This window comes from Emydura macquarii, unplaced genomic scaffold, assembly GCF_026122565.2.
Source record: "Emydura macquarii macquarii isolate MOO-44397 ecotype Brisbane River unplaced genomic scaffold, CSIRO-AGI_Emac_v2 contig_3692, whole genome shotgun sequence".
NCBI classification, from domain to species: Eukaryota; Metazoa; Chordata; order Testudines; family Chelidae; genus Emydura; species Emydura macquarii.
The window spans coordinates 966,479-985,346 of NW_027133829.1; the positions used below are offsets into that span (position 1 = coordinate 966,479).

At 42.5% G+C, this 18,868-nt stretch overlaps 1 protein-coding gene across 2 annotated transcripts in view; it reads right to left on the reverse strand.

The window, feature by feature from the left end:
• The window catches only part of ATRNL1 (attractin like 1), a 944,263-nt gene that overhangs the window by 592,454 nt on the left and 332,941 nt on the right, over positions 1–18,868 (reverse strand). For both annotated transcript variants that reach the window (XM_067537030.1, XM_067537032.1), the window contains exons 18-19: positions 13,475–13,693; positions 4,265–4,402 (exon numbers count right to left, since the gene is read on the reverse strand). In XM_067537030.1, the coding sequence (XP_067393131.1) occupies positions 4,265–4,402; positions 13,475–13,693 (357 nt within the window). The remainder of the gene's footprint in view (positions 1–4,264; positions 4,403–13,474; positions 13,694–18,868) is intronic.

An 18,868-nucleotide genomic window follows, 5' to 3' on the forward strand; every position in this document is an offset into this window, starting at 1 on the left:
GGTAGCAGAAAAGTTTCTGTGATAGAACCTGAAGTGTGGCTGCAGAGAGAACAGAATTGGTGACACTTTCTGTTGTACCTGTTAACAAACAGGTCTATCCGGGGAGTCCCCCCCACTATTGTAAAATGTCTCTTACCATATCTGGGCAAAGTGACCACTTGTGGTGGCTGGAGAAAGATGTACTGAGGCAATTGTTTTGCATTCCCAGAAGAGAAGAAGCCTTGAAGTTGATTGAGTGGGTTATGCAAAACTCCGATAGCTGCATTGCTTCTTGACAAAAGAAGGAAGAGTGAGCTCTTCCTTGCCTGTTGATCTAAAACATGACTGCTGTGTTGTCCATGAGAACAAACAAGTTTCTGCTCATAATGTGGTGTAGGAAGGACTGACAGGCCAAGCGAACTGCTCCAAGTTCCCTGTCACTGATGTGGAGTGAAAGTTTTGCCAGAGTTCAAAGGTCCTGAGTTCTCAGGGGCTCCAGGTGAGCTCCCTACCTTAGCACTGATGCATGTGAGATCAGGGTCACTGACCGTTGAGGACATATAAAGGGAATGCTCACACAAACTGTGAGTGGATTCATCCAGCAATACAGGGAAACAAGAACCCGTGGAGGTACTGTGAGTACAGTGTCCAGATGGTGGCAGTCTGGCAAGTACATATGTGCACAAGGCCATGTGACCTAAAAACCTCATACAATTTCAGGCTGTTGTGATTGGATGACCTTTGGAGGTGTGTTATCAGGGATCTGACTGATTAGAAATGTACCTCTGGGAGGTAAGCCCTGGCCTGAGTAGAGTCGAACACTGCCCCACTTCCATGGTGCTCAACTCACCCAACGGTCCACGGTGGTACCGGACCACACACTGACAAAGTGCGAAAGATGGTTTGCAAATAAAGAAGAAACAGGGTATGGCATCATGGGAACTGGTACATCGTCCACAAACATCCATAAAAATTCCTGCTTAAAACCCCCTGGATACCTGGGTGGAGCAGATATTGACATCAAGGTAAAAAGGGGTGGTGACCTATGCCTAAAACCCCTGCTTCTCTTTCCCTATGGATCCTGATAAATAGCTGCAGAAGAGTACCAGATGGGCTGGTGAGGCCTGCAATGCTTCCTTGAAGGAGCTGGTGTGTACAATCCAAGGGATTAAAGGATTCCCCTGGAGTCTTTTAACCCATGAAGCTTCGCATCAGTCTGTTCCCAAAAGAGTGAAGTTCCTTTGAAAGGTAGGTCCTGAAGGGTTTGCTGGACCTTCTGCAGGAGCCCCGAGGGCTGTAGCCAGGAACTCCTGTGCATGGCCACTGCCAAAGCCAAGGACTTGCCTGCCAAGTAAGCTGTATCCAAAGCAACTTGTAACGAGGCCTCATCACTGATTTTCATTCATTCACCAGTAAGGAAAACTCTTGCCTAGCCTCTTGTTGGAATAAGCTCTGGAATTTCTGCATGGAGTTCCACAATTTAAAAATCAGACCTGCCCACTAGCGCCTGCTGGTTTGCAATTCTGAATTGGAACCCCACAGTAAAATAAATTATCCTACCAAAAAAGTCTAATTTCTTTGAGTCTTTTGATTTTGGGGTTTCTCCCTGATGACTCTGCCTTTGGCAGCAGATACCACCAGGGACTTTAGGGGAGGTGGAATGGGTGTACAGAAACTTATAACCCTGGGCAGGAACAAAGTATTTTCATTCAGCCCTTTTTGATGTGGGGGGAAGGGGTGTAGAAGTCTGCCACAAGCTCTTAACAGGATCCATCATGGCCTCACTGAGAGGCAGAGCTACTTTTGAAGGGCCCGCAGTGCCTAAAATGTTAACTAGGCTGTGATAGGATTCTTTCATTCACCTCCACCTGTATGCCCAGATTTAAGGCCACCCTCTTGAACAACTCTTGTTGAGCCTTATAGTCATCCAGGGCAGGCAACCGACCTCTCCTCCTAAGACTGCCCTATTCTGGAAGGAGGTCTGTACCGGCTGTGGAAGCTCTTCCTCTCTTTCCGCCTCCTTTCTGGATCCTGTTGATCTAGTTCTTGCAGTTCGGTACCAGGCTTGGTACCGGACTCTGGTCCAGCTGCTGCATGAAGGAAAAACCCTTCTTTCCAAGGTCACTGAATAGGAGCACCTGAAATAAGCCCTGGAAACTGGGGGAAAAACTCCATGGGTTCCAAAAGGGCCACTGAACCACCGTAGGTCCCCAGTGACCTCCTGGCCATGCACTTGATGGTACTCCTTTGCCCAGATCCATGGAAGGGTAGAAATGCCTGGAGGAGTAGCAAGAACGGCTCCTCGGACAGGAAGAGTAAGACTCAATCTCTGATTCTGTAGAGGACAAGTCTCTCTCCAGTGACCACGATTGTGCTGTTCGCACTGGTACCGAAAACTGGTTTCGTGGTGGAGATGCTTACACTGAGGCAAGCAGAGCAGGTTTCCCTTTTGACGGTACCAAAGGGCACGATACTACACGATCACAGGATCCAGTAGGTTCCCTCCTGTCCACTGGCACTGGTAACACCGATTCTTGTACTGCCTGTGACACCAGTACCAACAGCAAGAGAAGGTCTCTGGCAATGGCAAACACCTCCAGTGTGGTTGGTACCAAGATAGTATCTGTACCGGGCTGTGCCACAGATGTAGATGCTTCTTTTAGTACCATCCTCGATGGTGCCTGCAGGGGTGCCAAAGTCAATAGTGTAGATGTCTGTGGTACCAAGGCAGAGGATTGCTTTGGTTTAGATCGCACTGTACTCTGATCCACATAGGTGGCCGTCTTTGGTGCCGGGATTTGCCCCCACTCAGCTGGCTGTTTCTTATGCCTTTTCCAAGGCACTGGGGATGGTGATCGGTACCAAGACTCCAGTATGGTAGGAGGAGCACTCCTTACTGATGCCAAGGCACTCGGTGCCGAGTCTAACCGGCCTGGCTCAGATGGAGGTCTCGGTGCCACCTCTATGAGCAAAAAATTCAGTCTGGCCTCCACGTCCTTTACGCAAGGCTTAAAATCCCTGCAGATCTGGCAATGGTCCCCAATATGAGCTTCTCTTAGGCACTTCAGGCAGCTTGAGTGAGGGTCAGTGAGGGACATGCCTTGTTGCAGGAGGCACAGGGCTTAAAACCCGGTAACCGAGGCATACCACAGCATCGGGTAATGAACAAAAACTCCACTAAACATGAAGTTACAGAACTTCATTAAAATTAGCTAAAACTGATTAAAACTGACTATAACTAACTACATCTATGTACAGATAGAAGACGACGACGACCACTGAGAAAGCTTGCAAAAGCAAGGATAGCAGCTCCAGTGACTGCCATGAGCAGTAAGAAGAAACTGAGGGGGTTAGGGGTCAGCTAGGTGCTTTATACCTGCATGCGGCTGCAGAGGGCACTCAAGCTGCCCAGGTGGGTACCACTGAGGGAAAAATTTTTGGTGACTGTGCTCAGGGCACACACAAACCTGGAGTAGAATGCACATGTGCAAGCACTCAAAGAAGAAGAAAGGGCCTTTGCCATTCTAGGGCTGATCTGCCTTCCACCACTCTCTGGTAGATGTCTGGTCTGACTGTCACAGAACACAAAAAGGGGGCAGATCTGTTGAGTAAGCAGTTGCCGTTTTTACACAGTCACTTTTCAGATAAAATCTTGCCTTTATAAAAGTAACATCTATTTGTTTTATTCCTGAGAATGAACATCTTGTATGACAAATATCTTTCAAATATACAAAGCCTCCTTGGAGTTTAAAAAAAAAACAAACAAAAACAAAAAAATTAAGAATTAGATTATACCTAGCCCTGCACATGTGCAGAAACAAAGGAGGAGAGCACCTCTCAAGCACCCTGCTGTAGCTCTGTGTAGATACCCAGCACAATTCTGGTTATTGAACTCCAGGCGCACAGGTACAGTAAGAGTCCCATGACAAGGGTACCAGAATTCCTGAAAATCCAGGGAACATAAAACGGTCTCAGATCTCCCAAGGCATATTACCATTCCCAAGAACAATACCTTTAGGTATTGCTACCGGTGCATAGCTCTTCTCCCCTGTCCAATATGAGCTGTGTGTCAAAGCCACAGTCTTGCTCTTTGTGTTTATATATAAAATCACAATTGTTACACAATGTTTTTGAATGTGAAAGTTCTCTGAAAAAGCTATATCTGAACTTTGAATCACAATTTTAGCTGTACAGCACATCTATAAAACTATATTAATTTTCTAGTGATTGATAAGGGTTATTTCACAATGCTGAAGGTGTCTTTTGATTCTGGTAGGATACTTACCTGTACATTGGCCTCCATTTGTAGGATCCCCATAGTAACCTGGCATGCATGTTTCACACTGTTTTCCTGTAGTTAGGTTTTTACACTGGTCACAAATATTGCCATTGATGCAGGTGCTGTGTCCATTACACTGGCAAGCTGGAATACAAAATTGAAAAAGGAATTACCTATTTGCTTCTGAGAACAAAATTATTGTGATTGTATTGTGAGTACAAATAGAAAAAATGAAAACAAAAAATAATTCTGACTACAAAAAAAAATGCAGATTGTAGTTCTGAATATTTTAATGTTAATTGCACCACAACCCTTGGAAACTGTTCCACTGGTTAACTAACCTCCCTGATAAAAATTTACACCTTATTTCCAGTCTGAATTTATCTAGCTTCAGTTTCTAGCCATTGGATCATGTTATAGCTTTCTCTCCTAGACTGAAGAGCCCATTATTAAATAGTTATACCCCATTTAGGTACTTACACTATAATCAAGTCAGGCCTTAACCTTCTCTTTGACAAGCTAAAGAGATTGAGCTCCTTCAATTTATCACTATAAAGCAGGTTTTCTAATCTTTCAATCATTCTCATGGCTCTTCTCTAAACAGTCTCCAATTTTTCAATATTCTTCTTGAATTGGGGACCCCAGAACTGACACAGCATTCCAGCAGCGGTCACAATAGTGACTTGATGACGGCTTGAAGTATGAATTAGACAGTCTTTTGTCTCACTTGACACTGACTGAATCAAGTCCTCATTCATCGTTTAAAAAAAGCTGTCTTCTCCTCTGTCATAAACTCTACCAGTCATTCATGAAGACTTCAATATAGCTAATTCGTTGGTTAACTAAAATTTCATTAACTAAATCCCAGACACCAGTGCCACCCATTGTGAAGAGCTCTTCGATTACTGTGCTGGGGGAACAAAACAATCAAACAAACAAACAGCTGAATACACGTGGCTACAGGAGAGAAAGAACACATTTTAAAAACAGATCCAAGGTCATCCCAGTTTCCTTGAAAGGGTTTGGCCCTATCACTGAAGCTAGGGCACTGAAAGCACTGACCAGCTCTGATATCAGGACCACTTACGTGATTCCAACCCCTGCTCATCATGCCTGGTGAAAATGAGAACCACTGAATGCACCAATGACCAAAATCATTAACACTTGACCTCCCAAAGCGGGTTCCTAAAAAAACAGTGGGGGAGGTCTAGGTTGGACATCAGGAAAAAGTTTTTCACTAGGAAGGTGGTGAAGCACTGGAATGGGTTACCTAGGGAGGTGGTGGAATCTCCATCTTTGGAGGTTTTTAAGATGAGGCTTGACAAAGCCCTGGCTGGGATTATTTAGCTGAGGTTAGTCCTGCTTTGAGCAGGGGGTTGGACTAGATGACCTCCTGAGGTCCCTTCCAACTCTATGATTCTATAAGACTAGAAAACTGTAACTCCCTCTTTTAAGGCCAATCAAAAACTATGCTTGTGCAAGACACAACAGCCCCTCACTGGAGCTGGACCAGTCACAAAAGGCAATTTATAAAGTTTAATGGGGAAGGATGATCTATCGGTTAAGGATGAATTGAGCTCCTGGGTCTGCTACAGACCTCCTGTGTAAGTCAAAATTTCTGTGTCTCAGTTTGTCCATCTGGAAAAGGAGAATAATACTACTTCTCTACCTCCAAATGTGCTGTAAGGATACATCTATAAATACCTAGGGGGCATTATAGAGGTGGTGGCCATGTAGGCAGAAATGTCCTGAACACCCACTGGCTCCTGTTCACTTGTGAGTCAACTTCAAGGTCTTAGTTCTAATTTTCAAGCCACTCAATCTGGCTGTTTAAAGCAATTGCCTCTCCACATTTGACACACCAAAACAGCAAAGTTCAGAAGGGATACAGAAACCCAAAATATTAGGCTAAAATTTTGTAGAGTCAGACACGCAAAATTCTTAGCTGCTGGGCACCAAGCTGTGAGTACTCTACTGAACGAGATAACAATAAGCTTCTTATCAGGATGTTTTCAGAATCCAGCGCAAAACATACTCATTTTGAATCATCCTACCCCCAGTAACAGGTACTGAAGAAAAAATAAAGGAAATTAGGAGAAAGAGAGAAAGAAAAGAGGAAAAGAAGGAAAAAAGTGAAGGAACTTAAACCATGTAGCTGTACCCTAGGTTGACAAGAGCGAAGTCCAATTAAAATCCATTTCAAAACTCCTCCTGCTTTTGTTATTGGGTTCAGCTCTGGATGCTGTGGTGACTGGCATTCATAAAGACCTTAGCTAGATAAATTACATAGATTCTCACATCAGAGTTAATAGGTTTGCAGAGCTAGGAATTTAGCAACTTACTGTGTAACAGCCAACACCACTCTTGGCTGTGAAGCTATGAAACCTCTTGAGTTTACAATTGCCTCCTGCTTCAGCAGCTGTGCCTGTAAATTCTTATAACCAAATATCTGTGCAGTTAACTTCCTCAGTATGCATGTGCACTGCATCTATTTTTAAGTGCTAGCTAACAAGTTTTTACTGTGAATGGTCAATCTCACATTTTCATAATATTTTTTAAAACAGATTTCATTCATATTTAAAAAGATATAAGTTGTTCACTTAGGCCTAATTACATATGCAGCTCAAAATTTCTAAGTTCTGTTTCTTACATATTTCAACCCTGGTAAAATGGCCCATCTTTCCAACTGGAGAAAAGTTTTGTATTTTTCATTCTTCTGAAAATCCATAATTGATTAACCAATTATTCCTCAAATTTTCTAAAAATATTTACCTCAGGCAGAATTTCAGCACAAAAGTTTCTTAGCATGTGAAAACAGGAAAGTTGAATGGAATCTTGTTTTACAACCTTTATTATAGAAAGTGCACCTGCTGTAGTTCATTAAGTGGCTGTTTAGAGCTAGTTTATCATAACTCATTAACATTAGGAATATATTAAGTTTTTCCTTTGCTTAACTCTAAATTGGCTACTGGTGGACTGGAGGAAGCTGGCCCTATTCACAGGACAGGACTCAAGAAGGAAGATTGTTGGTCTCCTGACGTAAGGGGAAACAAGGTTTGGAACTGAGAGGCCAAAGAATCTATATTTTGAAAAGACGTAATAAAGATAAGGGGGGAATTATACTTTAAGTATTCTGGACTTTGAGCAAATTAGTCAAAGGTGGGGTGCCTACAGAACCAAACTGTGCTACCACAGGGGAAGATCTGCGACCATTCCCTCCCTCCGCCTCTTCACAGGGTATCACATTCTTTCGTAACAAAAATCTGGCTGAACGCCTATCATTACAGTATAACCAAAGGATATGTTTATGGCTGCAGATCAACATAGTCATCAGCACAGCCGAACAACTGTACCTGAATGTAAATGCAGTGATCACTGTCATTCAAAAGGGTCCTCATCAGAAACATTAACATCAGAAAATGTCAAAGGGCTCTCAGGTGCCAAACAAGATCTTAGAGTGTCCTGACTACAACTGCCATCTGCTATGCCTCCAGGGGAAACACACAAAGATTAAAAAACAACTGCTTCCAGATATTCAGGATAACTTGGCCATTGAAAGATCACATGAGCAATATGGCAGCACCATTTTCATCAAACTTGATCTTGTCTTCAACGTAATATTTATGACTGATAATAAGTACACTGAAGTCTTGGCTGTAAACATCAGTGACATTTCCATCACGTCTCTACAAACCACCATGCAAACAATTCAAGTTCACTAGCTCACATAATCTCTAACATGACACGCAGGTGATCATTGGCAACTTTAATAGCCACAGTATCAAATAGGACTGTAGTGTAACTAATGAAAATAGTGAACAAGTTGAATTGTGGCCAGATATGCACCACCTGAGCTTAATTCAAGATCCCAAACTCCCAAGTTCTTTCAACAGCAGCCAATGGAAACGGTGCTACAAACCTGATCAGGTATTTATAAGCAACAACATAGCTGGTTCGTGTAACAAATTTAGTTTGGGTCTGATTCCACATCCACTGTCCCATTGCCATCCAGATCAATGCAGCCATAATGCCAAACTCAGTACCACTCTGGCACAGGTTTAAGTTTTAAAAAGTGGAAAGGAGGGGCTTGATGACCTTGATGCCATTGTAAGAAAGATCAAACCAATAGCACAATATTATGACCAGTTTGTCACTGCACATTCCATGAGGCTGCAGAACAAATTACATGCCAGGACTAACATCCAAATTATAGAATTGGTATGCAAAACACAAGCAGAAGTAGAAGCGGACCCATTCGTTGAGGATACCATCACAGCCAGCAAAGAACTGGTCTGTGCACTGAATGAGGAAAATCAAAAGTCATAGTAGAATTTAATTGATCACGTGGACATGGTCCACAGCAGGAAGAAAGCATGGGTAACTATCTAGAAACTTAATTACCCAAGGAAGGCAGAGCAACACTACTACACTACTGCAGACCACATTGCACACCAATTCCCAGAAAATGGCAGGACACTGAACAAATAACCCAAGACACAGCTTAAATGATAAAACCACCACAAGATTTATAATTTGGGGCACAGTACACAATGACCGAATTAACCTCCGGAATTAATTCCCTCAAAAATGGCAAACCCACCTGTCTAGATGACATTTGCACTGAACAAATCAAACACTTTGGATTAGCAACAAATGACTGGTTACTCAAGCGTTTCACACATGCTTGGCCACATGCAAAGTATCCAAGAACTTACGAGCACATGTTGTGGCACTCATGAAGCTGGGGAAGGATGCAACAGAGCTAAAGAACTTCAGACCATATCACTACTATGTCACCTATACAAACTGTATGAGCCTCTCATCTTACACCACCTATCACCATTGAAAGCACCTAATCCCACAGCAAACTGGATTCCACTGAGACAGTGATGCCCAACCTCATTATACAGGAAGGCCACATAAATCTAAGCACAACTTTGTGAGGGTCACATAAACCTAAGCACATCCGTGTGAGGCCAAATTATGTTTTGTATGTATTTAGATACGTTATTTCTATGTATAGTATTGTTTATTTAAAAACAAATATAGAAATCAGTGCATAAAACGTGTATCTGAATTTTAGAAAACAGGGGGAAAAGTAAAGAACACATAACTAAACTAAAATGATGTAAACATGATGACAAAACGCTAATGAATCAGCCATTAGTATATTGTGTTGAAGCAGGCCATGGACCTTATGAAATGCTCTGGTGGGTCATGTAAGGCCCATGGGCCATAGGTTGGGCACCTCTGCACTGAGGTAAGACATGTACCAGTGTCAGCAGTAAGGCCCTGCAGCTGCACCTGATCAGTAATCCTGCCAATCCTAACAAGCCAGCAGTAGCTTGCTGATTGCTCAATGCACATGTCCACAAAGTCCCTGCCTCCCTGTGCTAGTCTCTCATCAAGCCCTGCTCCTGCTCTGCTCCTCCACAGCTTCATCCCAGATTCTGCCTTGCATCCAGCCTTGCCCTCATCTGATCTCAGCCTCGCTCCTCGCTCAAAACCAGTCCTGCTCCTGTCTTCCCTTACTCCTGGTAATCCGGTTCAAACCGTCAGCTCTGATTCCTAACTCTGACTCTGGCATTTAGTCTCTGACTCCAGTTCTGACCTTAGGCTGTGGTTCTGGACCTATCTTGACCCCTGACTCTAGCATTCAGACTTCAACCACTAGACCTGACTCCCATTCCAACCACTAGGCCAAACCACCTATGATCTAGTCTCCTAACAACCAGTCAGGTGCTGAACCTCAGTCAATACATCAACGATGGCTTTGAAAAGAATATGGTAATAGGTGCTGTATTTGTTGACCTATCAGCAGTATATAGCACAGTGAATCACTGAAGGCTCCTCACTAAAATATACAACATGATGAAAGATCAGCATCTTGTACAACTCATACAACCTTTATTAGAGAACTAACTTTTTTATGTTGACCTATATGGGAAGTGGAGTCAAAGGTGGCAACAGAAAAACTGTCTACCACCAGGAGCATACTCTCAGCAATACTCCTCAACATTTACATGAATGATCAACCTATCTATCTCGGCACAAAATGTTTTACATATGCCAACCATATATGCGTCATTGCCCAAGCCAAGGATCTTGCCTAGATCAAAGCGATATTAACATCGGCACTGTTTGGGCTCAGTCTATTACATCAAGAACCAACTGTGTGCCAACCCAGAAAAAATGCAAGCGAGTCTCTTCCCTCTTTGAAACCGTGAGGCCTATAGACAACTCAGCACAATCTGAAATGGGATACCACATGATGGAAACCTGCTTACCTTGGTGTGAAGCTATACCTTACTCTTCCTTCAAGGTATATGTGGAGAATACAAAAGGCAAAGATAGCACCCAGAACAACATACTCAGTAAGCTTGCTAGTTCAAAACAGGGAACCCAGAAATACTAATATCCACCACACTTGCACATTGTTATTTGACAGCCGAACATGCATGTCCAGTGTGGGAAAGACTGGCTCATCCAAAGAAGCTGGACCCTGAGCTGCATGACAGCTGCTGCTACAGCATAGGATGTCAAAGGCCAACAAACATGAACAGCCTTTCTCTGCTTCCCAGGAATCGCCCCACCGAATACAAGGAGAGCAGTCACAAGCAAAATTGAATTATTACGACAGGTTGATGATACGAAACATCTGCTATATGGCCACACCACAGCAGTTAGCCATCTGAAATCACAGAAAAGCTTCTTAGCTGCATGGAACTGCCTAAAAACAATCATAACAGCTACATGACTGGAAATGTGGCACACGGCTTGAAATACTCCGATAGGATGTCAAAATGAACATCAAGGTTGCCAAACACTTTCCTGAAGGCGGGAAGAAGGATTGGTTGACCTGGAGATGTTTAAACTGCATCCGAACAAGAGGTGGCAGGTCAAATGTCAATATGTGGAAGAGAGGCTATTCTAATGACCCAGACGCATGACTACAGTGAAACATAAACCATGGGACGTGTTGGTGCACCAGCTTCTGGAGGAACTGTCCAACATGGGAGACCTTGCCAGGACTACAGACAGGGCCATATCATGTGCCCAATACAGGAAAAACCTATGATTGTGGTGAAAGGGCATCAGCAGAAGCAGCACTAGCAGCAGCAGCAGCAGGAGAAGGAAATTTTATCCAAATTTCTCAATTTTATGCCCTTTTGTATACTTCTTTTAATGATTAAAACAGATGGAAACAAGGGGAATGCATTTAAAATAATACAAATCCATGAGATTTATCGAAAATACTATAAAGTCACAGAGATTCCAAAAAGAGGAACTGAATTTGAATTTCAAATACAATACAAATTTATTACATGATTCCCATGCAATATGTATGAATGGCATAGGCAAAATATTCATAAATATTGTAGAATAATCTTCAAATATTTCTTTGTTGTAAGTTACACAGAATAATTTACAATTTAAAAAAAAATCAACTGTGCACAAAATTTAGATCCAGCATTAAAAAATGATTCACCTGATATAATGAAAAATAAATACTATTAGAATGATATATTATAGTTAAAAATTCTGTTAAAAGGCAGCAATAAAGATAATTATTTTTGTTAGAATGTTCATTGCAGAACTGATGCCAGTGAACACTAAAACACTTCCTTAGTTGACATTTCTTGTCAATGGGATTGACTGAGCAATGCTTGCAGGATTGGTTTTAACACATCCATAAAGCTGATGTCTTATAAACCAAAGAGAGGAGCCCAAATACATACAAGAAAGTATAGTGGATACAGTTATGTATGAAAAAACAAATTCTGCGCTACTAATAAAATCCTATAAATCTATTTTAGTTAAACAAGCTGTGTATTCAGTACAAATTGATCAATAATAATATGGGTTTGGGTGAATGTGTATCACTTCAGTTAACACTGATGTACTCATATTTTAACCCACAGATTGAATTAAATCACTTAATGTTATATTAAATGTAAAGACACTCCCATATTTCTAGGAAATATGAAAAAAGGTTCATTTTTCAGTTAGTGTTGCTAGCTGTCTTTGGGCATCCAGTTTTAGATTGTATATTGTTAGCATGGCAGTTTTCACTTGGTATTAAACTTAACATTGTTACTTCACTACTTTCAGTAATTCCTCTACTCTGCCTGTCTGCTGTAAACTTTGAACAGAAAGGATGCTATAATATACAATCTCTCTCTCTTGGAACTCAGAAAATCTGAGGAAATCTGCTGTCTAAGATCTTTGAGAGGAAGATGGAAGAAAAAAAAAAAAGAATCAATGCCTTCTATGCTGAAAAGCAGCCAGCAGGCCAAAAGGACGTAGCTGCATAGCTGCATGCTGCTATGATCAAAGATAATGTCAGAATTCCAGGTTTGCTGGTCATGGGCTGACCAGTTACAGTTTTAGCAATAATTTGGCCCTTGTTTTGAGAACTGAGATTTTTCATGCTGAGTCTTAAAAAAGCAATACTGAATGTAGGATAAATCATTTGAGGCCCATCAGTTTCACCAGTGTGCTGTTAACAGCCGTAAATGATATTCTTGTTATCTCTCTCAGCAGCAGGGATGGATTACCAGAATAATTTCTTCATTATAATCATTTAATACATCTTAAATTTGGGCTTCAGCTACTTGATACTCTCCTTTAAAATAAGAAAAACATATGTTATTTACCTAGGGTAGTGAAGTGGCAAGCATCTTGCAGCCTTGTAACACATTTCCATAACCCAGCTGGATCTTCACATATCTAGCTGGGATGCAGGAAGTTCTTACCTCTAGTCATTGGGAATTGAAATGACTCTTGGTTTTAGACAGCCAGATAGACAATGCTACTTTTGTTTGTGCAAGAGCAGCATAGAGCCTTTGAGGAATAGGCCACAGCTAGTAGAGAGGGAAAGCAGGCAGGACTTAACAGGACAGGTTGACGGGAAATTTGCAAAAAATATCACACACAACTGCAAAAACTTTGGAAGCTACATATTTATCAGCAAACTGAAAAACAAACTGGCTCTTGTATTGTAAATTCACAGATGAACTGTTTTACTAAATGTTATCTTATAAAATTGAGAAGTATGTTACTTAAAATATTTTTGATATTGTTTGTGTACGTATATAAACAGAAAACTTTACATGCTGTAACTCTCATTTGACATTAAGAGACCATACATACTATTCAAATAAAGAAAAAAATAAAAGAAAAACAAACAATATAAATCAAATCAGAAGCTTTTACCTGGGCAGTGGATGAAAGACCATTCATAATTTTTCTCTTTTGGACAAAGATTAGTGTCAAGAACCATTTCATTAGAGTGTACACCAACAAGCTTCATTGGCCCTCTTGAAGATCCTTCTACACAATGCCCTTTTCCTGTGTTACTGGGATCATTGCACCATCCGCATCCAGGCTGTTCCAAACATTGCCCACAGGTCCTCAATCCAGAGCAGTTTTGAGCTGTATTATACAAAACATAATATTAATGCAACTTTTAAAAGATGTGTACCTCACTAGGTTATCTGTATGGTTAAGAGGGTAAATAGGTTCTATTATAACCCCTTCTTCTCAGACTCATAACTTTCCAAAAAACTTTTGGAGGAACATTTCCATGCTTAGTTAGTAACAGTGTTTTTAAAAATTATACTTTGGAAGACAGCAAAATGAAGGTAATTATCAAAACAGATAATTACATTAAAAAAACAAACAAATATTATATAACACCACAGCAAACTGAATACAGCAATAATTTGTGCAATAAAAAACTCCCTCAAATTCTCAATAAGGCTCAAAGGGTGAAAAATTTTGTGGATTAAAGAAACTGGATTCAGCAAAAATAATAAATGGTGCCCTTATAGCAAGAGAAGATGAATTTTTAATTTTATTTTATTTTTCAGGGTGACAGTAAGAGGATATCCCACACTTCATTGAACCAGACGCTCATAGAAAGCTACATGAGAATGATGTCACTATGCAGCAAAAGAAAGTTTTGTAGCTATCCAAAGAAAGAGGCAGAGGATCAATTTTCCGCTCTCTCAATACCCAACAGAGCTATGAACATATTTTGGTCCAAATCCTGCACCCATTTACATTCATGCACCAATGCCTACACATGTGCATAGTTAAGCACATGCATGTTTGTAGGATCAAGGCCTTGGCTGAACAGGAAAACCACAAAATCAAATTCGCAACAAATTCAGGTTATTGACCCAAATCAGGAAAGGGAACATTCAAATTGTGATCATTCAAACTCAAACCCAGAAATTACTTTGGGCTTCAAATATCCAAGGACATTGAGTAGTGACATTTGGATTTTTCATCTAGACACTCTGCCCAATCCTAAGGATAACCTCTGAGACATACCATGAAATAAGCATCTTAAAAAAGAAAAAAAGATTCCTAAACTACAAATCATAGTTGCATTTCATTGTAACAAAGCTCTGTCTTATTATCTCTTTTCTGTAACAGCAAGTCAGCTTTCATTTACTTAGGTATTAAAAATCAAATCTCTCTTTCTCCCCCTCATTGTCATCAACTGAGTTATTCAACTGTGTTGTTACCTATAAATCTTTGCCTCTAAATTCTTTTCCACACAGCATCCTTTTATTTAATTTAAAATGAACATGTCTCCCACAAGCAGTCTTCCTCAAATGTGGAGTACCCAGTTTAGAACAAATAAAAGTTCATGTTCTGAAGCTACTGCAATTTTTAAAAAGAAAAAAATCATCTACACAGTTTAAAAAAAAGCAAACCAACCCACCAACGCTGCCGCAGAGATGCTCAGAGACCAAGCTAACTGACTTGGGCTCATGGGACTGGACTAATCATGGCAGTGTGGACATTTGGGTTCAGACTGGAACCTGGGCTCCAAGACCCTCCTCTCTTGTTGGGTTTCAGAGCCTGGGTTCCAGTCCAGGCTTGAATGTCTTTTGGGTTGTGTTTTTTTTAGGGTTCTTTTGTTTTTTTGCTGCGTAAATGTATCCTATGTCGTTAAAAACCGCTTGGAGATTTTTGGTTCACAATCCCTAGGCCACTTCTTACCAGCCCTTTATTGTCCAAAGTTTGCTGTTTGTAGCAAGAAGGTGTGAAGGGGGTCGGCTCACTGCTTGATCCCTCTTCATGGCCAGGCATTGCGTAACAGCTCTCTTCTTCTTGGGGCAGAATCTGTCTCCTCTGGTGACTCAGCCCCTCTGAACAGGTCAGTTCCAAATCTCCCCTACCCTTTCAGGGTAGTCCATAAACAAAACAAAGGACATTAACAAAAATGGAGTCAGTATGCGAGAGGAGAAAATGTCTCCCACTCAGGGTCTATCAGAAGCAGATCCTCCATTTCCTTAGGTAGGGACCTTCAGGCAGTGGTTGATGGGAGAGATCCTGCCTTCCTTCAGCCCTTTCCTCAAGAGATGCAAGTTAAAGGTCCTTTCATATCCCTGGTCTGCCCACAAGTGAGCTGTTCTGCTTCCTTTTAACTCCTTCTCCAGTCTGTGCATCTCTTGCAGATGTGACAGGGCAGGGCTGTCTGATCCTAGAGCAGTTCCTTATCCCCTTGTTGTACAGTATGGGGTCTGGTCACCCCATTACAGCCCCTGCAAAGGGAAAAGGAAAGGTGGGTGGGAAGGGAGGGGAAGCCAGGAACTGCAGGGTATATCCCAATTCCATGTGGCTTATCGCTAATTTGTCTGAGGTGATGGACTGCCATGCGTTTAGGAAATGTGACAACCTGCTCCCACAGAAGGGTGTGGGGCAGAGATTCTTTGTGACATGATCGCTATGCCATCCTCAACGGAGGAATCAAACAGGTTGCTCTGAGACATGTGGCTCCCTGGATGAAGTGGTGATGGAGGTGGATGGCAGGATTCTCCTCTTTTGCTGCTTGTTCTTTTGCCTATGCTGTTCTGCCTGTCTAGGTATATAGTACTGCTGCCTCGGTTGAAACTGAAGTCAAACTTTGTTCTTTTTGTGACTCGTCTGTGGATTTCAACAGTGCCCTAGAATCTTTTAATGGATGCAGCGCTTTGTCTGTCTTTGAGGAAAAAACAGGGCGGGAGATCTTCAATGGTGTTCTGTACTTCTACAGGCCCGGCAACTGAATTCACAATGAGCATTGCATGGCTACTGCCATCACAACTCTAGTGCCTGATTCAGGCACATCCAGGGAAGTCTGCAGAGCAAACCTTGCGACCAGCCAACCTTCCACCAGAAGGGGCTGGAACTTGCCCTTGGAGTCCTTAGGCAGCGTGTTGAGGAATCTGGACATAGCATCCCTATTTGAATAATCATAATCGGTTACAAAGTCCTGGTGATCATTATATGTAGCTGTAAACCTGCAGTTGAATAAAACCTTTCTACCAAAAGGGTCCAATTTTTTGTATCCTTTTCTTTAGGCGTTGCTCTTGCTTTACCTTCGCAGAGTCTTTCATTTACTTCTGCCACTACCAGGAAGCCCAGTATGGGGTGTTGATAAAATTGTTCATAACACTGCAATGCAACATAGTACTTTGCACCCCATGCACCTTGCCACCAGTATGAGGGACGGATTCGGTTTGCCATATAACTTTATAGGCTACATAACTGCTTCATTTATAAGGAGAACAACTTTCCCAAAGGTAGCCATGTGTAAAATGTCTGAGGATTTTCCTCCATAAGTTCTATGTATACCCCCAAGCACATATCCATCCTTTTTAGGAATTCTTTAAAGAACTCAAAATCATCAGAAACTGAAAAGATGTCTCTGGTACCAGGATGTCATTTGGAGAAGAGAACAAGGTGTTCAAAGGAGACAGTTTAGAACCTTCCTGAGCCAAGTCTTGAACTGCCAATGGAGAAGGCTTGTCCAGAGCAGGTAACAGGCAATCTCGATCCTCAGCATCCAGCAGAAGCCTGGTACCAGTATTGACTGGCCTATTGTTGCCATGCTGTAAGGGACTGAGAATCTCAAATCCCGGTCCACAGGGCTCTTAGGAGCCACTAAGTTCCATCCCAATGACTTACTAACAGTTGCCAGAACTAGAAGCTCAACTTTGACAGAGGACTCCAGTCCTGGGTTCTGATTGGTGGAACTTTCGGATCCTGACTGGTTCCCTGCTTCTATTTAAACTAAGAACAGGAAGAGGAGATATCCATACAACTGGGTTTCCCCTGCTTTGGGCTGCTTCCCTTGCACTACCAGCTCCTACTGCCTGACTCTGATCTCCTGGTATCCTGCCCTTGCCTACACCGACACCTGACTCTCAGTGTGCCTTCTGGCATATCTCAAACTCTAATCTGCTGGTAACTGATCAGGCCTGGCTCCTGGCTCCCAAATGAACAATAGGTCAGACGACCCACATCCCTGTCATGACACATATGGAGAAAGTTCCCCCGTCAGAAATATGTTTCTGTAGTGTAGCAATTGCCTAGTAATGACTTTGGACAGTCTGTTGGTACCAACTGGGGAGACCCCTCTTCTCAGGGATGAATTTCTGTAGTATAGTGGAAATGAGGATCTAGATGCCAGAGGCATCCACCTGTGTACTCAGCAGGCCAGTGATGGGGCTGGTAGACCAATTGTGCCTAAACCAGGCACTCCATTCCTTCAATATACTTTTGTCAGGATGGCTCTTACAAAAGCAGGAACGATCAGTGGAAGATATTCTGGATTCCCTGAAGTGGGGGATGTAGGAACCCACTTTCGACTCCGAGAAGGAGTATGAGTACTTCAAAGGCCTGGATAGAGCAGTATCAAGTGTGGCAGAGGCAGAGATCGGGACTGCGATATACAGTATCAACAGCAACTCCAGGGGCTTTCAGGCTATTGGTACTGTGCACTGAGGTAGAGCAGCTACCTTTTGTCTCAGAGCTGGCATTGAGATTACTGGAAGCAGTACCAAACCAGAAGTTTCTGGTGCCTTAATAGACCATGATGTGGAAGCCCATGTGTAACAGGCCCAGCAAGGCGCTGTTGGTCAGAATGACAGTCAAGGTGGTACTGAGAGGCTCAGCAGACCTTTGCAGCTATGTAGGCCTCTGGGGTAGTTGGTACTGATATGGGCCTTTGCCCCACCATGAACAAGGGCAATGGCTCAACTGTTTGCACCAAGAAAGCAGCCAATCTCAATGGTCAAAACACAGGAAGCAGAGTCAACAGCTTTGCTCTGAGAGACCCACTAGAATGTGGTACTGGGGAGTAGTGTGCTGAAACTGGTTGAAGAGTTCCATACCAAGGACTCTGATGACATGGAAGCCATCCTCTTCGGAGGCTGAGGTGCTCTGAATACTTGTGCCTCTTTGAGGGCTGCCCCAGTGAGGGGGATCGCCTCCTGTCTCTGTCCACCGGTAAGTCAGGGGAGCACTCCCGGATGGAGCAATCGAAGAAGTCCCTCTACTCGACTGAGTCAGTTTTGATGCCGGCAAAGAGCAGCCACCGTGAGGATGTACCTGAGATGCTCTTCCCTTTGCTTCTTTGTTCTCATTATGAAGCCCTGGCAAATCAGACACCTGCCCCAATGGGACCCTCATGCAAGCACTTCAAGCAGCGAGAGAGTCACTCCTGGGCATTGGTTTGTGACACCCAGAGAAGGGCGTGAAGCCAGGGGACTTTCACATTGGCTCCCTCAATACTGGGTGGAGCCCAGAGTCCACTGACTATTAATGGCT